This window comes from Carassius gibelio, chromosome A9 (assembly GCF_023724105.1).
Source record: "Carassius gibelio isolate Cgi1373 ecotype wild population from Czech Republic chromosome A9, carGib1.2-hapl.c, whole genome shotgun sequence".
Classification (NCBI taxonomy): Eukaryota; Metazoa; Chordata; class Actinopteri; order Cypriniformes; family Cyprinidae; genus Carassius; species Carassius gibelio.
This window is the reverse complement of record NC_068379.1, coordinates 27,255,343-27,279,013: the sequence shown is the minus strand read 5'-3', so window position 1 is coordinate 27,279,013 and position 23,671 is coordinate 27,255,343. Positions and strand designations below refer to the sequence as shown.

General features: G+C 36.0%; 1 protein-coding gene across 1 annotated transcript; it reads right to left on the bottom strand.

Moving 5' to 3' along the window:
* Nucleotides 1-3,925: 3,925 nt before the first annotated feature.
* Nucleotides 3,926-21,366, bottom strand: ttc21b (tetratricopeptide repeat domain 21B). The gene is made up of 29 exons (XM_052607117.1): nt 21,214-21,366; nt 20,635-20,764; nt 20,436-20,546; nt 19,002-19,168; nt 18,347-18,469; nt 17,963-18,120; nt 17,207-17,291; nt 16,861-16,959; nt 16,476-16,668; nt 15,432-15,529; nt 14,770-14,970; nt 14,504-14,633; nt 13,527-13,684; nt 13,203-13,427; nt 12,718-12,956; nt 12,088-12,160; nt 11,162-11,272; nt 10,863-11,001; nt 10,499-10,605; nt 9,210-9,398; nt 8,065-8,175; nt 7,722-7,803; nt 7,423-7,573; nt 6,563-6,724; nt 6,286-6,481; nt 5,611-5,835; nt 4,735-4,855; nt 4,580-4,647; nt 3,926-4,273 (listed from the first exon to the last, which is right to left on the bottom strand). The coding sequence occupies exons 1-29, from the start codon at nt 21,244-21,246 to the stop codon at nt 4,196-4,198; spliced, it is 3,963 nt and encodes a 1,320-aa protein (XP_052463077.1). The 5' UTR covers nt 21,247-21,366; the 3' UTR covers nt 3,926-4,195.
* Nucleotides 21,367-23,671: the final 2,305 nt, after the last annotated feature.

Here is a 23,671-nt window from a genome sequence, read left to right as displayed (position 1 = left end):
CGCATAGCCAGGATTTTTTTTTTTTTTTTTTTTTTTTTTTTTTTTTTTTTTTAATTAAATGAACAAAGACAAGAAAATGAAAAGTACTGGTGTTAGTAGGTTAAGTGCAGGTAAATACTTTTATTAGTTTGTGGATTTGCTTGAGCTAGAAAGAACTACTGAACATAAATAAAATGTGCAAAAGGATTTTGAAAAAATACCCTACTGCATTCAAACTTCCAAACTGACTCAAATGATTCGCGAACCAGCTCCGAACTCCCGAACTGACTCAAATGATTCGCGAACCCTATACGAACTCTCGAATTGATTCAAATGATCTGCGATGCCGCTCCGATACCCCGAATTGATTCAAATGATTTGCGATCCCCAAACTGACTCAATGATTTGCGAACCCGCTCCGAACTCCCAAACTGACTCAAATGTTTCGCGAACCCGCTCCGAACTCTCGAATTGATTCAAATGATCCGTGAAGCAGCTCCGAACTCCCAAACTGATACAAATGATTTGCGATCCCCAAACTGACTCAAATGATTCGCGAACCCGCTCCGAACTCCCAAACTGACTCAAATGATTCGCGAACCCGCTCCGAACTCCCAAACTGACTCATATGATTCGCGAACCTGCTCCGATTTCTCGAACTGATTCAAATAATCCGCGAAGCTGCTCCGAACTCCCGAACTGACTCAAATGATTCGCGGTCCCGCTCCGAACTCCCAAACTGGTTCAAATGATTCACACTCCATACTCCGAACTAGGAAGAATTAGGAAGCGTGCATTGTGAAGGGCGCTCTGAAAAGCGGCAGTGAAGGCAAATGATTAAAACCTCTATTAAAACAGATGTCCAAATAAATTACTGGTACGCTAAAAGCACGTTCTGGGCGCACGGAGAGGTGGTGGTACGCGCTCAAGAGCTATGTTTGGAAGTGGCGGTACTGAGTACCAGTGCGTACCGGCCCACTTAAAGCACTGTCCAAAAGAGATTTGAACTTCCACAGAACATGTCCCAAAGCAGACCTGCTGACCTCGGCGATGTTAAAGTGGAGTAATCTTAGCCCGGCCGTCGCCATCTTGGCAGCGCGTCACCGCGCGACTCTCCCGGATAATCGAAAATGGGCAAAAAGGCAGGAGCTGATTGCTGAAGCCACGCCCACCTAGCGCGACGGCATTGTCAGCAGCGGCAATCCACCTGTCACTCAAGTGACCACGCCCTTAATTATGCAGAAGTTTAAGGCTTAATATAATTTAAACGGATGAGTTATGCAAAAATCCCCCCCCTCACAGTTGTCATGAAGAGCAAAATTAGCTTTATAGACCAAAATAATTTTTTGAACCAGGCTGTAAACGTTTTTTTTTTCTGCTGTAAAGTTTTTAACATGGGGAGTCTATGGGACTGACTCCCTTCTGCAGCCAGCCTCAAGCGGCCAGTCGATGAATTGCAGTTTTAGTCACTTCCTTATTGACCTCACGAGAGAGAGCCACAGTAAAAGGCTATGGTAAAAGGAGAGAGCGCGAGGTTGCCGCTTGGCAGGAACGCGATCAAACAGTGTCGAATCACGAGCAAATCACTCTTCTTTTTGAAATAATTTATTTCAATAATTTTCTGGGCGCAATCGATTAAGACGCTTTAAACAAAACAATGATAATGCACGGATGTACCACCATTGATCTCTATAATGATCTCTATTATTAGTGTGTATGACCGATACAAGCGCTCGCTCTGAAAGCCTATTGTTGCTATGGTTACTTCATGCGAAAGCGACCTTGTGTCTGTTTAGCGGGTTCTAAATCTAAACTTTTGAATTTATTAGAATGTTTCAAAACTCGCATGGAAAAAGAACAGACTATTTGCTTTTAAGACCCCCGACCTTTTGTTTTGACTTGACCCCCATAATAATCCTATCTAAATATTTATGTCAGACAAACCTAAATCTTCCACAACCGACGGGTGCCGTCAGTGGCATCACCTATTCCCACGACTCGAGACAGATTTGCTCACGACATCAATGGGGCAATTGACTACGACAATGTTAAACCCACTTAGACGTGTATTAGCGAAATAAATGACCCCTATTAAAACAGAATGAAGATGTCGGAAACACTCACCAGATATAGTCAGTAAGAATACCAGAGAGGCTCAGATTGTTATCTGTAGGATCCTGGAGATTTAACTTCCCACTGTTTTTTTTTTTTTTTTTCGTGTTGAATCTCCTTGTAACAGAGCTTAGTGAGACAGTCGGACTCTTGCTGGAGGTTGCCATATGAACTGCTTCTTATGAAACTCAAGTTTATTATATGACATCAAAACTGATGTGCATTTATTGCACAACTTACATTCGTTACTGGATACTATAAGGCTAAAAGTTTATTCTGTAAATCTTAAAAAAAATAAGTAATATTAAAATTAAATATAAATAAAACAATATAATTTAAATAAAAGTTTTTTCAATTTATATATATATATATATATATATATATATATATATATATATATATATATATATATATATATATATATATATATATATATACAGTGGGGATCGAAAGTTTGGGCACCCCTTGCAGAATCTGTGAAAATATGAGTAATTTTCAAAAAATAAGAGAGATCATACTAAATGCATGTTATTTTTTATTTAGTACTGTCCTGAGTAAGATATTGTACATAAAATATTTTAACATTTATTCCACATGACAAAAAAAATGCTGAAATTATTAAAATAACCCCACTCAAAAGTTTGGGAACCCTTGGTTCTTAGTACTGTGTTCTGTTACCTGATGATCCTCGACTGTCTTTCTGTTTTGTGATGGTTGTGCATGAGTCCCTTGTTTGTTCTGAACAGTTAAACTGAGCAGCGTTCTTCAGAAAAATCTTTAAGGTCCTGCAGATTCTTCAGTTTTCCAGCATCTTTGCATATTTGAACCCTTTCCAGCAGTGACTTTATGATTTTGAGATGCATCTTATCACACTGAGGACATTTGAGGGACTCAAACACAACTATTTAAAAAGATTCAAACATTCACTGATGCTCCAGAAGGAAACAAGATGCATTAAGAGCTGGGGGGTGAAAACTTTTGGAATTTGAAGATCAAGGTAAATTGTACTTATTTTGTGTACCGGGAAACATACAAGTATCTTCTGTTGCTTACGAAGGGCAGAACTAAATGGAAAAAAATTATATTTCAACAAAATAAGACAAATTTGGCCATCTTCATTGTGTTCAAAAGTTTTCACCCCCCAGCTCTTAATGCATCTTGTTTCCTTCTGGAGCATCAGTGAATGTTTGAATCTTTTTAAATAGTTGTGTTTGAGTCCCTCAAATGTCCTCAGTGTGATAAGGTGTATCTCAAAATCATAAAGTCACTGCTGGAAAGGGTTCAAATATGTAAAGATGCTGGAAAACTGAAGAATCTGCAGGACCTTAAAGATTTTTCTGAAGAACGCTGCTCAGTTTAACGGTTCAGAACAAACAAGGGACTCATGCACAACCATCACAAAACAGAAAGACAGTCGAGGATCATCAGGTAATAGCACACAGTACTAAGAACCAAGGGTTCCCAAACTTTTGAGTGGGGTTATTTTAATAATTTCAGATTCTCAAATTTAATAATTTAATAATTATCCTTGCATATTGCATAACTGTTTAAAAAATGAGCAGATATTCCACAGCATGTTCTGTGCAGTATGAACAAGTATTCTACCCAGAACAGAGCCAAACAGTAATACGCTACATTGTTTTCACATGATCCAATATTATCATCTGGAAATAAAAACAGTTGCGGTTTTAAATCAATTTTAGGCAATATTTGCCAGACTGATGAAATAAAGAGGCAGAAAGAGACACATTGGGAATGCAAGGTCAAGTACACTCTATTACGGGATTCAGTATTCTGTGGAGCGTACATATATATTGTGCAATCTGTAGCCGGACAGTGTTTTCAAATGTTTATTTATTTCTGTGTACATAAGGAAAACTATTGCACCATTATAAGTGCTTGTTTTTAATATTGAAAGAGCACAGCGTTTAGTCATATCAAAACATTTCTTATACTGACACTTCTCAATGCACTTTATATGAAATTACAGAGGAGATCCTGGAGATTTAGAAGTCGAGAAAGAGATTGAAGTCTTTCTTGAATCTTTAATGTTGAATCTTGAAATTACAATTGAGTAACAGCACACAGCACGCCGGTCCACCTGTCATGATCTTAAAGCTGCTCTTGCTTTGTCCAAGATGTCCTTCCTGATGCGTGGATAGTTGGGATGTGCATCCAAAACCTGAAAAAGAAGAACGTGAAATGAAAATTATATCATAATAAAGATGATACAAATATAAAACTACAAGGTAATTGATTTTAAATATAAAATATATATTTACATTTTTTTGTCAAATATACAGTTTGGTTAATTTAACCTCATAAATAAATGAAGTTGAAATATCACTGAATAGTTCAAAGCTAGGTCTGTCTTAAAATCTTAAAACATAGAAAAAAAAGAATGGTATTTTGCTTCTGGAGTCTGACTTTTGGTCTCAGTACAGTATTTACTCATTTATATTCACAGCAGGATTTCTAGTGCACTCACTTTATGGCACACATCTATGGCATCCACGTGTCTCCTGGCTTTCAGGTAATTGAACGCGAGCTTGTAGCCTAGTAAAAAAACAGCATGCTGATGTTAATGAGAGATGTGAACACACACGAGAGCAGTACAGAGCATCAGAGAGGCTTTAATCTTACCGATTGTGGGGTTGGTTTGATTGCTGTATTTCCAGGCCATTTCATAATTCAAGGCAGCATCTCTGAAGGACTGCTCCTTCTCCATGATGTATCCCATGTACTCGTACGCCTTGCAGCAGGACTGTTTTAAAACACGTTAAGACCTCAGTCTGTAAGCGTTTTGAATATTTTGATTATTCTGAAAAGTTTGCAAACAAGCTGCGATGTTTTAGGGTTGCAGCACACTTTTGATTTTCGTCCATCAAGTTGCAAATAAAAAGAGAAAACTAATGTTCTGAAGATTTCATTCACCGGATCATCTTAAAAGAGCCATTTTTTTCTTGTAGTCACTAATCTCTTAAAACTTATGTTTGATAATCAAAATGACATTTACAAGTCTTTCTCCTGTGATAATTTCAATAATTTCTTCATGCATTAAAATGGCTTGAATAAAACTCTACACTCTCATTTAGTTAATGAGGATTCATTCATAACAGCGAGAGCTAATATTGCATTCATTCAGCAATATATGTTTGAACCAGAAACTGATTCCAAAGATGAGAGAGAGTGAATTATACATGTATCCGAATGATAATGCTTTTGATGTATGGATCTCTACAGCCTCAGACATGTAATTGGTAACAATTTGATATAATCAGCCCTTGGCTTATTTACGTTATCGAACAGCTAATAATGAGTTGCTAATGTTACAAAATACTTTCTAAAAAGAAACTTTGGTATGAACAGCTTATGATATGAAAAGAGTGAGATCTTGTGATTTTTTAAAGCAAGCTTGCTATTCCTAGCCTCTCCAAAATCACCTACCCTATATTTAATTATACTAATCTTTTCCTATTTTTTGTGATCTATAATGTGGCTGAATGAATTCAGCATCACCTTGTTGTGTCGCAGGCATCTCTTTAGCAGCTCTCCTGCCATGTCGTATTTTCCCGACTGGATGTAGATGTCAGCCAGGAGCAGCCAGCTCTTTTCAAACTCATCCGCATCAATGATGTTCCAGTTCATCTTGGCGATGCGTTTGAGCTGGTTTCGCGCTCGAGGGGTTTGCTTCAGGATCATGTAGGCAGTGGCCATGGCCAGCAGCGCAGGAACGTGATCTTTCTGTACAGGACAAACAAGACTTTCAGGTGTAGTTGAGCAAATGTCGTCGTGAAGCATGAAAGAAGCGGATTCAACAAACTGTAATGTTTAGTGTAAGTGATACTGAAGTGGAGATTTCTGGATAAAAAAGGAATGGCTTTTAAAGAGATGTATTATAACTTAAATCTAGAGGCACAAATGGGTATTTTCGATGGTTTCTTTATACTAGCCTGCTGATTTTTTTTTTTTCGGGGGGGGGGGGGGGGGGGGGGGTTTAAAAGAACAACAATAAAAAAAAAAAATAGAAATCATTATAAGTTACCTTGCTGTCACTTTTGATCAATTTAATGCATCTTTGCAAAATACCAATTCTATATGCTGGTGTAAGTTTGTCTTGAAGGTGCGATTCAGGCATATTTTAAAGCAGTGTGTGTGTATATTTAATATATCCGTCTCGTGATGTCCACACACCTCACTGTTTGCGATCTCGATGAACACGTTGAGGGCTCTTTCCACGTTGGCTTTCTGTTTGGTGGCCAGATAGCAGTAGTTCTCCAGGATGCGCAGCTGGACGTGTCCCGCTGGGGTTTGTGGCTTCAGCTCTTTTAAGAGCTTCTCGGCTGTTCTCACGGCCAGCTGCTCCGACTCCTGCTTCTCTGTAGAGTTTCTGAACACAAACAATTCAAATGCATCATTCGTTAAAGTTCAGGATGAATCTTCGGAATAGTGTAACGGGATCAGGACGCACCCCATGTCTCCGTCCAGGTTCTCAAACACCTCTCCTCCTATAGTCTCGTTGTCAGGGTTGAGACAAATCTCAATCATGTTGTACACTGCGTTCTGGCCCCAGTCGTTGTCCTTCCTGGCTTTGTTGAAGTGACGTAACCCATCGTTAGGTTCACCAGTGTACCTTTGAGAAGCAGATCAACATTCATGTCCTTTCAGCAATCAAAAGCTAAGACTGAACCTATGCATATGACTAATCACAATCAATTCCAGAGAAATAATTCCAAAATGTTTCTGTCAGTAATACTGTGCAATATTATAACAATTTCAAGTAAATGCTTTCTATTTTAATATAATTTAAAAATATTAAAATCAACCTTCAGAAATCATTGTAATATGCTTATTTGTTGCTCAAAAAATATTTATTATTATCAATAAATAAAACAGTTACATTTTTTTAGGATTTTTTTGTTACTTTAGTTTAAAGGAACAGCATTTATTTGAAATATAAATGTTTTGTAAATGACACTTTTGATAAATGTAATGCAAATTTGCTGAACAAAAGTATTAACCCCCCTCCCCCCCTTTTTTTTTTTACTTATTCTGAAACTTTCTGTTTGTGTGTGTTTGTGTGTTATATATATATATATATATATATATATATATATATATATATATATATATATATATATATATATATATTCAACAAAGTTTTCTAGTCTATGCAAAAGACTGTTGTGGTCAATAGTGTCGAATGCAGCGCTAAGATCTAATAGAGAGATACAACCACGATCAGATGATAAGAGCGGGTCATTTGTAACTCTAAGGAGAGCAGTCTCAGTGCTATGATAGGGTCTAATTCCCTGATTAAGGGAAACTTACCACAGGTAGAGCCCTTTGCAGTAGTTGTATCCAGGCTCAAACTTGGCCCTCGACGAGTGTTTCTCTGCCATCTCCAGGAATCTGGGAACCTCCTCCAGTTTGCCGGCTCTGCGCAGCAGATCAATGAGGCGGGACAGAGTCGGGTAGTTGTCTACAGGAAGAGATTAAATGAGTTCATTACAGCTTCCTGGTTGCTTCGGTTTCCCCTGTGGGGAAATACAAGTATCTGGAAGGAAAGCTGAAGGGGCTGCAGCAACAACGGCGTGACCATTTGAAAGGTCAGGAGATGAACCACACACCTGGTTTCCTCTCCAAGAGCTGCTGGAAGTGAAATACAGCCTGCTCATAGTCCTGCTTGCGGAACATAAGGTCTGCCATCATCTAACAACAAACACAGAGACGGTTACCAAATCTCTGCCTAGCAAAGTTGTAAAGATGTGGGAGAATATGTAAGTTCTAGTGTTAAAATAATGTAACATAGCTGACTAAAAATCAGTTTCTATGGAGAAAATGAAAGAGAACTTTCATTCTAAAACGTTTGCACTCTACACACTCAAGATGTTTTTTCCGCCTCCAGATTCGTCTGACTGGTACATTGCTGTGAGGTTATAAGAGAGGAGTATCTGATAAAGGGAAACTGACCAGTGTAGCCGACTCGTTGACCGGATCGTTCTTCAGAATGGCACTGCACTGCTGCTGACAGGCTTCGACATCATCCAGAGTCAGATACAGCTGAGCCAGTTCCAACATCACCTGATTAAACACACAAACACACACATTTAACCTGCACAGCTGTTCACAGGGGACACTGTGCTGCTTTAGAAAAGAATCATTATAATCGGTTTAAAAGTTTCAAATGTTTATTTGCATGCATTTTTACTTGAATGCATTTTAATGCTTGCATTTATAAAAAATTATATTCAATTTAAGTAAAGAACAGAAAAAACCTATTCGCTGCGGGGAAAAAGTCCTTGAGGCTTTCTGGGAAGAAGTCTAGGCTCATACTGCTGAGATGAATTGCATACATACTCGAATTATTATACTTAGCTTTGTTGACAAATGTAAATTGTGTGTGAATTAAAAACAAATTATTATTTATATATTATATTATTTATTTATTTTCACTTTAAAGCCAATTTAATTGAAAACATTTTATTACTGAGATATTATTATATTTTTCTTAATATTTGTATTTTTTTTTTTTTTTTTTTTTTACATTTTTAGTTGATTTTATTTGTTTAATAAAATAATAGTGGAATATCCGGTGATGTCCACTTCGCAGGGACGTACGGTCGAATAGAACAAACATATACATACATACATACATACATATATACACACACACACACACGTTTGTTTTTGTGAAAAGTGGGTTCATCCCAAAGGCGTAATGGTTTTTTACTGTATAAACTGTATATTCTATTGCCCTTCACCAACCCTACACCTAACCCTAACCCTCACAGGAAACTTTGTGCATTTTTACTCTCTCAAAAATACTCATTCTGTATGATTTATAAGTGTTTTGAAAAATGGGGACATGGGTTATGTCCTCATAAGTCACCCTCTCCTTAAATAACTGTGTCATACCCATGTCATTATACAGAGTTGTGTCCTGATATGACACAAAAACAAGAGCACACACACAGGCATATATATATATCATTATGCATTTCCTATTTTAATATGGTCGATGGAGAGATTGATTTGTGATGGTTTGCACCACACACAAACTGACTGATCCAGCTGCAGGAGAACACCCTGGACACACTGATCCGGTCCACACTGACCTTGCTGTCACTTTCACAGTACACAAGCGCCTCTTTGTAGAACTTGACGGCTCGTTCGTAGCCGCGCTGGCTGCTGCAGTGTTTGGCGATTTCAGCGCAGATCTCTGCGGCGAGCTGCTTCTGTGCAGACACTGAGTCGGGCTGCTCCAGCTGAACACGCTTCAGCACCTTCGCCTGCACATCTCTCGCCTGTGGAGCAAGAACAAATTCACAACAATTCAAACACGTGCCCTGGGCAAAAAATTAAAGGAACACTTCACCTTGAAAATTACAATTCTGTAAGTATTTTGTCAAAGTAGTTTTATTTATATACTTGATAGTACATGAAATATAACTTGGTAAATTTAGGAGGTTGTGTAAATTGGAATTGAGATGTCCTGTTGAAAGTTGTATTATTTTAGTATAAATTTTATTAAGATTTTGAATTTGCTTTCATTTTTAAATTTTAAAGGGTTAGTTCACCCAAAAATGAAAATTAGGCTGTGTTTTACTCACCCCCAAGGCATCCCAGGTGTATATGACTTTCTTCTTTCAGATGAACCCAGTCGGAGTTATGTTAAAAATTGTCTTTCAAGCTGTTTAATACCAGTCAGCGGGTGTTGCATTACTTCAAATCCCAAAGAACTAAAATAAAACGCTCCTATATATAATTTAATATAAAAAAAACTGTATTTGTCTGAAAGAAGAAATTCATATACACCCAGGATGCCTCGGCGGTGATTAAAACGCAGCCTTATTTTAATTTTGGGGTGAACAAACCCTTTAAGTTTAATTTTTTATTTTTAGTTAACATTCTAGTAATTTTGTGTTTTTCTGTTTCGTTTTCTATTCACATATATCTAACTAGCTTCAATTTATTTTTATTTTGATATATATATATATATATATATATATATATATATATATATATATATATATATATATATATATATATATATATATATATATATATATATATATTATATTTGTATATTTATTTAGTTTTAGTAATTCATTAAGTTTAGAAGATATTACTTTTAGACATACAAATATTACATTTGAAATAATGTATTTATAATATAATATATTATAATAACGATTTGCTTAAATCTTTTCATCAGAATTAATCACATTTGTCCTACAACAACAACAATAATAATAGAATAAAAGAAAAATTGGTACACAAAAAAATATTTTATATATTTTTATAGTAGTTTATTTCAGCCTTATTTCAATTCCTGAAAATATTTTTTTACTCATTCACGTTAACAACAACAGCACTTTTTCCGAGAAGAAGACACTTGACTCACTCTCTGTAAGGACAGTAATGCTTCGTCATTTTTACTGACTTTGCTCTGGACTTTAGCGAGAAGCACAAGATAGCGACAGTCTTCGCTAAGAAGCGACAGCTCATTTACTGAAAAATAAAGAAAGACACAACTGATCACAATTAAAGAAAAGCACCTACTTTGTCCACTAAACAATTTTTCTTTTAAATTACATTAAGCTGAACCAGTTTCCACATATCAAATCAATCCAATATCACATTCAATCCTTTATCAAACTTTAAAAAAATTCTGTGTTTGATGACGGACAAAATCATCTTTTTATGGGTAACTGAAGTGAGATGTTGCCATTTCACTATAACTTCATAATTTCTGAGCTGTTTCTCACCAGGATCGTGTGTGAGAGCTTCTTGCAGGACTTTTTCACAGCGTTCATACTGCCTGAGCTTCATGAGCAGGTCAGCCAAGTCATAACGCAGGAAATGTTGCTGCCCGCTCTTCAGCGCCGCTTCATAATAGTTAATTGCCTGGGAAAAGAAATATAGAGAAACTACATTTTTAACAGAGGATGAAGAAAACACATCTGACCAAAGAAATCAGATCTACTCTAACAATCCTCCTGCATTCAAAATGAGCTTCTTAAGAACTCACACTCTTTAGGTCTGAAAGAGATATTTCTTCACTTACCTTTACATAGTTGTGGGTCTTGACAAGTGCTTTTCCAATCTTACTGGCCACAGCTCCATCTTTGGGGTTTTTCTTCAGGGCTTGTTCATACACCTCAATGGCCAGCTCTGGCTGTTAGCAGAGAACATTATTTTCATACAGAAGCACCAATGTACTGACAAAAAATAAATATGGCCATCTGAAAGCGAAGGGATCATCAGACATGACAGGTGCAATGTTTAGGTGAATCTTAATATATATTTTTTTACACATTTATAACAGTATTTTATATATATATATACACAGTACAGACCAAAAGTTTGGACACATCTTCTCATTCAAAGAGTTTTCTTTATGTTCATGACTATGAAAATTGTAGAGTCACACTGAAGGCATCAAGGGCTATTTAAGCAAGAAGGAGAGTGATGGGGTGATGCTCCAGATGACCTGGCCTCCACAGTCACCGGACCTGAACCCAATCCAGATGGTTTAGGGGTGAGCTGGACCGCAGACAGAAGGCAAAAGGGGCAACAAGTGCTAAGCATCTCTCGGGGAACTCCTTCAAGACTGTTGAAGACCATTTCAGGTGACTACCTCTTGAAGCTCATCAAGAGAATGCCAAGAGTGTGCAAAGCAGTAATCAAAGCAAAAGGTGGCTACTTTGAAGAACCTACAATATGACATATTTCAGTTGTTTCACACTTTTTTGTCATGTATATAATTCCACATGTGTTAATTCATAGTTTTGATGCCTTCAGTGTGAATCTAAAATTTTCAGAGTCATGAAAATAAAGAAAACTCTTTGAATGAGAAGGTGTGTTCAAACTTTTGGTCTGTACTGTATCTATAAGAAAAGGGTATTCGAGATTCTAAACAAAGATCTTTGCTAACTGTGGCATTCAAACCCAAATGTAAACATCAGAATAAACAGCTAGAATCTCTCCCACCTCCTGAATGTTCATGTAGGCATCGCCGAGTAACAGGAAGGTATGAGGGCTCGGCATTTTGTCCACCAAATCCCTAATGAGAACACAGATATATTAATATTCTGCATGAACACGATGATTGATGATTGTTTCTTAAAGTACATCTTCAGCACTCCATTCTGATCTCTTAAGTAACACTTTAAAAAAAGAAAAAGTTTTTTACCATCTAATGATATTGAAAACATTTTTTATTATATATAGATCAAAATAAAATATGCCTATATTGAAGACCATTAAGATACCTTGCATGGTGACAGTTAAACACATTTTCTCCCAAATTAAATAATTAAATACATAAATATGCAGATTTAAAATCACTGTATTATAGTAATTAGTTCACAGTAATACAATACATGCAAAAAAAATTATATAATAGTATTACATAATAATTATGTATTTATTCATGTTTTTTTATGTGTTTAAGTATTTAAGTTTATTTAAGTTGTATGTTCAATATATTGTTTTCTTTTACAGTGAAATATGACCTGACATGAATTTATGATATTAAACATACTGTGAAAACCATTTTCTATAAGCTATAATAGATGAAGTAAATATGAGGAGCATGTTTGAGGAATGAACATGCATTACCTATAGCAGCTCACATACAGCCGTTTCTCTTTCCTGTGGTTCAGGTAGATTTCTGCCATTTTTTCTTTTGCCTGTATATAGTAGGGCTGCTCTGGTGTGATGTTTCTGAGCATGCTCAGTGCCAGCTCTGTATCTCCGCGCATGAGTGCGAGGTCTGCATTGGCGATAGTGACCCGAAGCTCCTCTGGAGTGCCCGTAAACTCATTTATGGCATCCTGCATCACTTTAGCTGCCTCATGCTGGAAGGAAAACCGTTATCCTCAAAAACAAAGCACTAGCAAAATCATGTTAATTTTACAACAATACATAAGACTACAGACAACAGACTACAACATGAATACACCAAACATTATTATTAAAAAGTGTAGATTTATTAAAGGAAGAGTTCGCCTAAAAATGACAATTTGCTACAATTGTATTCATCCTCAGGCCATCCAAGATGCAGATGAGTTTGTTAGAAATGTCAGAAACACTTAACCACTAACCTGTTCTCCATTGAGCCACAGAGCTTCAGCTAGCTCCAGGAACACAGATACACAGTCGGCCGAGCTGAGCTCAACTCTCTTACTCTGTCTTTTGGTCGAGGAGCCCGTTCTCTTCACGGCACACAGACTCATGGCCATCTGCAGTGTCTGAATGGCCTCCTGAAGCTGCCCCATCTTCCTCTGAGCCTGAGCTTTTATCAGGTGATACAGAGGATGCTCACGGATCTGAGCACATAAAAACCACATATTCAGTCCCATCAAATCAATACATTTCAACTGGTTTCCTTCTGCAGTTCAGTATGGCTGGCAGCGATGTTGTGTCACCTCAAAGTTGTGGCTGAGGCAGAGTTCCAGAGATTGGGAGGAGAGCTTGAAGTTGCCCTGAATGAGATGGATCTGAGCCATGAGGAGATGGGCTTCAGCATGGGCCGGGTTCTGATCCAAACAGTGCTGCAGGCTGCTCTGGGCCGCCTCGATATCTCCTGTGTGAAGAGAGAACAAACCTGACTATTTCGGTGAATTGACCAAAAAAATAAAAGGAAAAATAAGAAAAAACGGTTTGCATAAAGAAACGTAATTAAGCTTATTTTTAAGAACATTTTTGCATTCTTACATTATTATTTGCATGACAAAATTTCTTTTACTTATTATTTGTTTTAAGATATTTTTATTTCACATTTTTTTGCATTACAGTAATGATTCTTATTTTTATTTATTTTTTCATTTTTGGGGCTTTATGATAAGGAGACTTTTGGGGGGCATTTGCTTATTTTTTATAAAATAATAAAGCCACGGTGCAAAGAACGGTTCATTTCGGTTCATTCCCTTTGATTTTGGGGTGAAATATTACCTGGAAGCAGTGTTATTACACAGTAGTTAACTAAAACTTAAACTAAAAATATAAAAAAAAAAAACAGTGTAACTTGAAATAAAAAAGGTTAACTGAAATAAAATACAATTGAATTACATTTCTCATTTTCATTTACTTTATGCACTAAAACAACAAAAACTGAAATCAAAACTATACAGACATATTATAAAAGACAATAACTAATAAAAAATATTAAAACACATACAAAAAAAAAAACTTTCTAAAATTAAAATGAAAATAGAGAGAAAAAAACAAATTCAATATATATAAAAAAAAAACTATAATAGTATCCCAATGATACTAAAAAACCACTGCCTGTAAGTAAGAAGTTTGAAAGATTCACCCAATTAGATCAATCCAACAATGTTGTGATATAAAATAAATAAAAAGATGCCAATAAAATCTTCATTTTTTAGAAAATATCACACACCTGACTGAAATCGGACTTTGGCCATTAGGAAGACGGCCTGCATCAGTCCAGGCACTACTTTGACCACAGTGTCCAGCACAGACGCGCAGTGCTGCAGCTGAGGAGCAGGAGGCTGACCAGGAGCTGGAGCCTGCAGCGAGAACAACATCAGCCAATAAACTACTCCAACAATCTTCATCAACACACACTCAGAATCACGGCTGGACAAAACACTGTTAGGCAGCATAGAGTGTGTATTCTGCAAGGCAGCGCAAGGAAGGGAAGACCTTGGCAGGAGACAGCGCCAGGTATTCCTTGGCAATCTCAAGCAGGAAGTCGGGGTTGAGTTTCTCAAAGTACTCCACACTGAGAGGCAACCCCTGCAGGGCGGAAAAGTGTGTGTCCACCGTGTCGTTTAACAGATTGGTTGCCTCGTCTGGTGGCTGACGCTTTTTCACAGCCAACAGCGCCCGCAAATACAACAGCTCCTAACACACACAAACACACAGGTTAAGCAAACCTTAAATAGGATTCTGTTTATCATGTGCTTTAATACTAGGTCATGTATTAATTAATCTGTTCACTAATGCAGTTTAATTCCTCAGACAAAGCTAAAAAAAAAAAAAAAAAAAACAGGATTTTTTTTTTTACTATATTTTTGTTCCCTTCAAAAAAATAAAAAATAAAGTGGGAGTTGCTTCTGGCAAAGCAGATGTGCATGTTTGTTTAAGTGTGTGCTAAACCGCCCAGACGAGAGTGTAAACAGGCGCTGTAATAAACCAGGTCGCTGTCGAACATGAATCAGAACGTTTCGAATACAAAAAACATTTTCTTTGTCTTTTATTTAATTCTGTGGAAATATTCTGGAAAAGTGTCTCTGTTTAACATCGTTCAAAGCTCACACTGTTTGTTTAAAGTATCATATGAAGTCATTTCAATGGATTCTCACCGCTGATTTGCCAATGGACTGCTGGATCTCTGTCAGAAACTCCAGCTGCTGTTCTGCATCCTCTAAGTGGCCCTCCATGAGCTGACACCTGATGATACCTGCACAAACACAACAAACACTGATTTAGGCTCTTTTTATTCATGCATTTTAAATATTTTAAAAACCCAGCTAGACATTATAGTACTTTAAGATATTTTTAATTAGCTTTTATTTTAGTAATTTTGTTATCTACTTTTTTCTGATCCTAGACAGTCTTCTGATGAACTTTCATGTAAAACATGTTCTATTAAAAGAAACTTTGATTTGAATCGCTCACATCAATTCCATGCAAGTGCAAAAGATGTTTTGAGGCACAATGCGAATGCATGACGTTGAGTGGCACTGCTTTTATGAAATTTGATAAAAGATCATATTTCAACTATTCACATTCAATATATAGTTACAGATATTGATGATAACGAACTTAAAAACATTTTTTTTTCATATATAGTTCATTAATGTAACTGTAGGCAGTTTACAATTGTCATATAATTTGTGACCCTGAACCACAAAACCAGTCTTTAGTGTACTTTTTTTCAAATTTGAGATTTATACAAAATCTGAAAGCTGAATAAATTAGCTTATTAAGATTGGACAATATTTGGCCGGGATACAGCTATTTGAAAATCTAGAATCTGAGGGTGCAAAAAAATCGAAATATTGAGAAAATCGCCTTTAAAACTATCCAAGTTAAGTTCTTAGCAATACATATTACTAATCAAAAAAGAAGTTTTGATATATTTATTGTAGGAAATTTACTAAATATCTTTATGGAACATGATCTTTACTTAATATCCTAATGATTTTTGTCATAAAAGAAAAATCAATAATTTTTAACCATACCATGTATTTTTTGCTATTGCTACAAATCCACCCCAGTGGTTTTGTAGTCCATGGACACATATTTGCTTTCACTGTCATTTTACAAAGGTTTCAAATGTGACCTATCCATCATAATGCATTTGATAAGCATTCTTTTCTTTATGGCTTTCAAACTGCTCTTACCTATCAAAGCGGAGACGCTGCTCTCATCGAGAGTCATTGCGGTCTTGTACCATTTCATGGCCTCCTTCACTCTTCCCAGCAGAACCAGCTGGTAGCCCAACTCTGTGGCCAGTTCAGATTCACTGGAGGCCTGTGCAAACGCCCGCTCCACCATCCTGTGAGTGTGCTGAAGGACCTTCTCCGCTCTTCCGCACTGCAGAGTGATCAAATATTCACATCATCTCATCTCTCTGCAGCACCGATACGTTTATGAAACAGCAGTATGGTTTCACTTGAACATATCAGGTTTCTATATAACAGCATATGGCGAATCCAGCTGACTTGCAGGATTGTGATGTTCAGGTTCAAATGAATTTGAAGTTGTGTGTGCATGGATGAGTGTTACCACTCGAGTGAAGGCTAGAGACATCCTGAAGAAGAGCTCAGGATTGTTCGGTTCCTGAATGTCCAGATTACTGATCAGATTGGATAGTTGATTTACACACTGAAAATAAGAAGAGAGAGAAAAAATGATTTATACACACTACCATTCAAAAGTTTGGAATCAGTACGATTTTTTAATGCTTTTAACTTCTTATTATTATCAATGACTTGCATGATATTGCATTTCTTAATTTCTTGAAGGATTCATGCAAGGTTGAAGTGCAATGAAATTAAATGCACTACTCTTGTGACATCGCTTTCATTTGACCCCATAACAGATGAGATTTGTAGCATCCGAGTGAACACACCTCTCCAACATCTCCTTCCCTGCAGAGAGAGTGCAGCGCCAGCATCCTCAGAGCCTCCAGGTTATTCTTATCTCTCTGGAGAAGCCTGAAGTTGAGAAGATGAAAGGAATCAGGAAATTAAACCCAGAGTCGGTTGATGTATAAAACAGATGTTTTGAGACATGCATTTATGTCTTTGCATTGTTTGACATTGTTAACTGGCTTAGATAAAGCATCTACTAAATGTAAACGCAGTCCCTGCATTATACGTTTATGTTTTTATAAAAATATATGTAGGTAAATAATGTTGTGCATTACTATTTACTGTTATATTCATGCATATAAATGAAAATTATTAAATATTGTGCATAATTATGTATATTTATGATGAAAACAGTTTTAAAGTATTTTACTTGCATTAAACAACTTTTTTGGCTATAATGAATGTTTAATTGAAATTATGGTCCCTCTGATTGACAATCATCACTCTTTTAGAGCAAATACTGTACAAAAAGAAGCTTGAAAAACCACAATCCTGCTCCTCCTGAGGTTGCTGCTGTTCACACAGACTCATTGAGGTCTCGTTGGGGAGCTCGTATAGGAAAAGAGAAATAATGATCCAGTTTTTCTGTACAAATCCATGGAATCACATCTAGTTTCCATTTGCACATGAATGCAGCTCACTTGTGAAAGTTTTTGGGAGCTTTTAAAGTAGTGTATTTATGTGTATAAAATCCAGAATTAATATTACTTAAACCGTTAAATAAGGTTTTTTACCTCTGAGCTGCATCTATAGTTTGTTCCCAGTCCTGTAGAGTCAACAGCAGCTTCATCTTCTTGACCAGAGCAGGTAGAAAGGACGGATAACTCACAATCACCTGGTTAATGGTCTCTAAAGCACCAGAATAATTCTGCCGAAATTCATAATAATGGACCTGGCAGAAAGACACAATCAGAGCATTAAAAAAAACTTGTTGCAATGGCACAAAATATAATAATGTAATATAATACAGTTTCTCAGGTACTTATATTTTTTCAGGTGAAATTTCACTGAATCATTTATTTTCAGTTGATTCTATATGAAATTTTAATTGCATCACCTTTAAGATGTAAACCTTTGAAAAATGTAAATCATTAAATGGTGATCAGAAATAAAGATACCTTTCCCATCAGAGCAAAAAGGTCACTTCTCTCCTTCAGGGCCTCGTCAAAGTATTTCCCAGATTTCTTTGCATAAGCATCCTTATTAGATCGCAGATCAATCCAGCCTTTCAGCACAATTCCCTACAGAACAATAATCCTTATAATAAATAAACAGCTAAATATGTGGAAAATCTGTTAATCGTCTGAGATACTTTTATAGCTTTTATTAATATTTTGAATTAGATTATATATTTACAGTTTTCATATTTAGTTACGTTTTAGCAATTATGTTTTAATTCAGTTCTATTTGTCTATTGTTTTTTGTTATATTAGCAAAATAAACTAAGTTAACTAAATAAATAAAAAAAGTGTGAACTATAAAAGCCATGAAAATCGCTACATTTAAAGGAGCCATACTATACTTTTAGAACCTGATGTTCAAATAAATATTGAAATATATATATTTTTTTATTAACGGAAACATTCACAATTTAGTGCTTCATGACCACCATGAATGAACAGGCTAAATTCCAGCCAAAATGTACCTTAAATTCTGAATATTTTCCCCATTCTCAGCCTTATGCTACTGATCATATAGACACAGGCAGGCTGAACAGTCATGAAAAGCTGCCTCAGCAGAAATCTACAGGGTAGATGCATTAGAAAAGTCTACCTCTTTAGAGCCATTGGAGATCTTGATCATTCTGTCCACATACTCTCTGGCTTTGTCACTGCGGCCCAGAAGCCACAGCAGCAGACCAGCGTAATACAGAGCTTTGGGACCCGCTGTCTTCCTCTCCTCCTTCACCCTTCCATCCAGCTCCTGGATCACATCACGGTCTACACACAAGACATGTTTTGTCATTATTTAATCACACTCATATCATTCCAAACCTGTATGCTAGTAAATTTTCCATGCAACACAAAGGATTTGTATAGAGACATTTAATACTGACATTAGGCCTGTCCCAATAAACAATATATACACTTATCGCGCAGTATATATATGTACATGACCTCAAAATATTTAATGATGCAATATATCTATCGCCCATTATGTGCACATACAAATTAATGTGACATCCTCAGATCTGGTCTTGTTTAGGGATCTGTGACTTTGTGCATGCGGACACCTGACTGCTAAATGGTGATTGCATTTTTCAGCAATAGTGTGCACGCTTAACTTACAGAGAAAAGAAGGTCAGGGAAAAATCTGTAGATGGAAAAAGCATTGCATTTTTATTTTTGCCTACTTTTTACTGTGCACTTTTTGTTGGAAAATGTTCGTTTACTATTTATTTCGTTTTTAAATGTAAATAATATTTTGATACTTAATTTCCCTGATCTAAATATATAAAAATTTAAGTTTGTTGTCATTTTGAAGTGTGTAGGCCTTGCATTATATTACGTTGTTACATTATGATAAGCATAAATTGGTCTTTGAAATGACAAAAATATCACTTATTGCAATTATTTCTGGGCTAATATATAACACAACAGGCCTAACTGACATCACAATCATCCACACACCACAGTCCATCAGTTAAAGTCTAGTGACGTAAAAAGAGCTGCGTGTTTATAAGAAACAAATCATAAGATGTGTTTAACTTCAAACTATTGATTTTGGCAAAAATATGAGACCTCTATCCATAATAACGCCTCATCCTGTGGAAAAAGTCTTTTCTTGTCTGAATTAGGAGAGAAATCTGCACAGATCAAGCACCGTTTAGAAGTGAAAACAGTCTAAATTGTGGATTTTGATGAGAGAGGACATAAAGAGATGGACTTTTTCACTAGAGGAGCGTTACTATGGACTCATATAAAGTTAAAATGCCTTAATGATGTATTTGTTTCTTACAAACATGCAGCTTTTCACTTCACAAGACATTAACTGATGGACTGGAGTTGTGATGTTTTTATCAGCTGTTTAGACTCTCATTCTGACGGCACCCATTCACTGCAGAGGATCCACTGGTGAGCAAGTGAAGCAATGCTACATTTCTCCGAACTCATCTACATCTTGAATGGCCTGAGGGTGAATACATTTTTAGCAAAATCTCATTTTGAATTGAACTATTCCTTTAAATAAGACATGCAAAAGATCTACCAGGGTTTGGTCTTTTCTTCTGGGCATAAACCAGAGCCATGAGCACACAGAGGGAGACGTCTCTTCTCTCCTTCAGCTGCTCCAGCTCCTGAATGGCATCCGACACTTGATCTGCAACAATCAAATCACAAAGGGGCTTTAGACCATTTCTCAAGACATTAAATGAAGACAAAGAGAGAAAGTGGGGGGGTTTCCTCACCTTGCATGAGCAGCCCATAAGCGTGGAGGAATGAGAAGATCGGATCATGACTGAATTTCCCTCGAGCTTCACTGGAAAAATCTACAACATGACTGGAGTACTTTTCCTGGCAGTAGTATAAGATCACGGCCTGAAATTGGTAATAGATTCAGTAGGGTTAATTTGTTTAATTATTCAAATTGACAGGAAAACCATGTTTTTAATGACAATTGATTAGTCATATATCTTAATATATTAAAGGGGTTCTTTACCTTGTAAAACAGACTCATATTTGATACATACATTTAAATTAACATGTCAAAACTTTGCTGAAAAACCTGTTGCTGTCGCCTGATTGATAGTTTAGACTTTTTATTTTGTCTAAAGGTTTAATAAACTCTTCCATTAAAAACAAAAATATTTTTCCAACTATTATTTCATATGTCAGGCTTTACATGTTTGCAAAATCTCAGTTTCTTTGAGGAATGTCGTTTTTCTTCCTGTTTATGTTTATGAAACATCTCACAACTACACGTATTTCCACTAAACATATTCTATTATTAGTATTATAGTTCCTTGCGATCATTTCTCATGACTTACGAGCGCGCTCTCCTCATCATCAACCCCCGCCATAATGTCAAACACTGCAGCTCTCTAAATAACCCTGAAAATAAAATAAAAAACAGACGATTCTGCACAGCGAGAGTCTTCCTATCCTGATCTCGCCATCTTTGATAAGAAGACGAAGCGTCATAGTAACCAAACAATCTCCGCTATTTCCGTTTGGAAACCAGGAAGTGACGAGTCAGTACCTTTTACTGTCTATGGTCAGTACAAGGGTGGCGCAACTCTACTTACTTACCACTGGGTGGCGCCACGCGCTCGTTTTTATTTGCAGCATAGATACGTGTGTAGAGACACATATCTACAACAAATATGTCTATGAAGCTATATACGATTGGTCATGTGACGTTTATACATCCAAGATGTAATTTATGAATAAAATATTTTATAAAAAAGAACCAAATCGAATCTACATTTTCCATATAGAAAAAAATTCATTGTCAGACTGTATAAATATATACATTTTTATTATATTTTTTATTCTGTATATTGGTTATTTTATTTATTTATTTATTTATTTATTTATTTATTTATTTATTTATTTATTTATTTATTTATTTATTTATTTATCTATTCATTTATTTATTTATATATATTGTGTGTGTGTGTGTGTGTGTGTGTCGTCTGTAATGAGCACTAGATGGCGCCGCACTCCGTTATCTTTTGTCAGACAGGCGTGGAGTTTGGAATAACGAATGCAGCTTAAATGGTGCAAAGCAGCTTGTTATCAATAGATTATCACAGAAGCAAATATCTGTTTTATTTGTTATTGTTCAAAAATATGTTTGCATTTATAAAAATATATGGTTATAATTAAACTTCCCTGTATCATTGGAGTCTGAATCATAACTACTTTAATGTATATACATTTAATTCAACTTCAAAATGCTCTTATGGTAGCTGGATTTCGGTAAATCTGCTGCTGTACCCTATGTCTTAAGACTGTATTTTAATGATGAGATTCTTTTTATATAAACAACATGAAGAAACAGCAGGGTTTAAATAAAATGAACAAGTTAAAGACGGTCATTCAGTCAGTTTTCCTGTTTGTATGCATCATAGTTGTAGTTCCAGTTTTATACATAGCCGGATTGTATCTTTTCAAGGTGTTTGCAAGGCTTTGAACTTATTCCCAGTTTTCTGAAATAAGTCTACCTTTCACCTAGTGACATCACTCCTTCACAGAGGTGATGGTTGACTTTGGCTCTTTTCCCTTTTGCATTGATCTGCATGTAATAGTGAGGTTGGGCTGTTTTGAATAGATGCAAACTGTGCTGATGTGCTGTGGTCGCTTCAGTCTCTGAATCTCAGCTGAATGCGTGTCATCACATGACTGAACTATGGTCAGAGCTGAAGTGTGTGGGACACAGATTGCTGGCCTCTGCGTCTTTCAAAACCCATTCATCTGTCCACTGAGCTGGGTTTTCTCAACTGGTTTTGCTTCAGGATTCAGTAACAAAACTGTTACTAGAACATAAAATTAACGTATTTACTGAAGATGCATGAACATTACCACAAAATATGTGTTTCTAAATGTCTCTTGAATTTAATGTCATGCTATATATTTATTTATATATAAACAGATAAATAGATTTTGTCCAAAAGTATTTATTTATTTGTGTATACTGTATGTGTGTATGTCTCTTTTGCTCACCAGGGCTGAGCAAATTTGGGTAAACAAATATAGTAAAAACAGTAATTTTGTGAAATATTATTACAATTTCAAATAAGTGTTTTCTATTTGAATAAATGTTAAAATGTAATTTATTCATGTGATGCAAAGCTGTATTTTCAGCATCATTACTCCAGTCTCCATTGTCACATGATCCTTCAGAAATCATACTAACATGCTGATTTGTAGCTTAAGAGACATCTTACAGAATCACAATCAGAAAGATGTTTATTGCCGAGTATGCTTGCGCATACAAGGAATTTGTTTTAGTGACATAAGTTTCTAGTACACAGAGACAACAACACACAGACAAAAAAATAATAAAAATAAATAAAATTGGCAAATAAATAAGTGTATAAATTACTGTTGTCAAGTAGTTATGCTGCTAAGTATTTTTATAAAAACTGTGATGAAATACTTTGATGAAAAGTACAGAATAACAACTTTTATTTGAAATAGAAATCTTCGCATTGTCTATACTGTCACTTTTGAATAATTTAATGCATATTTGCTGAATGTTCAAAACTTCTGAACAGTATATGATATGTATTTCTTTAAATACCCCAATGCACAATACAGATATATAGATACACACAGGTTTGTCAGGTTATTTATAGTTTTTTTGTATTTCAAAACCTCCCAATACGAGGCATGGAAATGGAAATGTGCTTTCATCCTCATCAGCCTTAATGAGAGACTCAGGGTTACACAACACAGTTTGAGCTCAATGATGGCAGAAATTAGCCCTGGGTTTTTCCTGGA

Bases quoted from the DNA above. Each gene is read 5' to 3' on its own strand.
- ttc21b (XM_052607117.1), bottom strand. From the start codon at position 21,246: ATGGCGGGGGTTGATGATGAGGAGAGCGCGCTC. The intron at 12,161-12,717 runs GTAATGCATGTT...TGTTCTCATTAG, and splicing joins CTGTATGTGAGCTGCTATAG to GGATTTGGTGGACAAAATGC. The intron at 11,273-12,087 runs GTGGGAGAGATT...CTCTGCTAACAG, and splicing joins CCTACATGAACATTCAGGAG to CCAGAGCTGGCCATTGAGGT.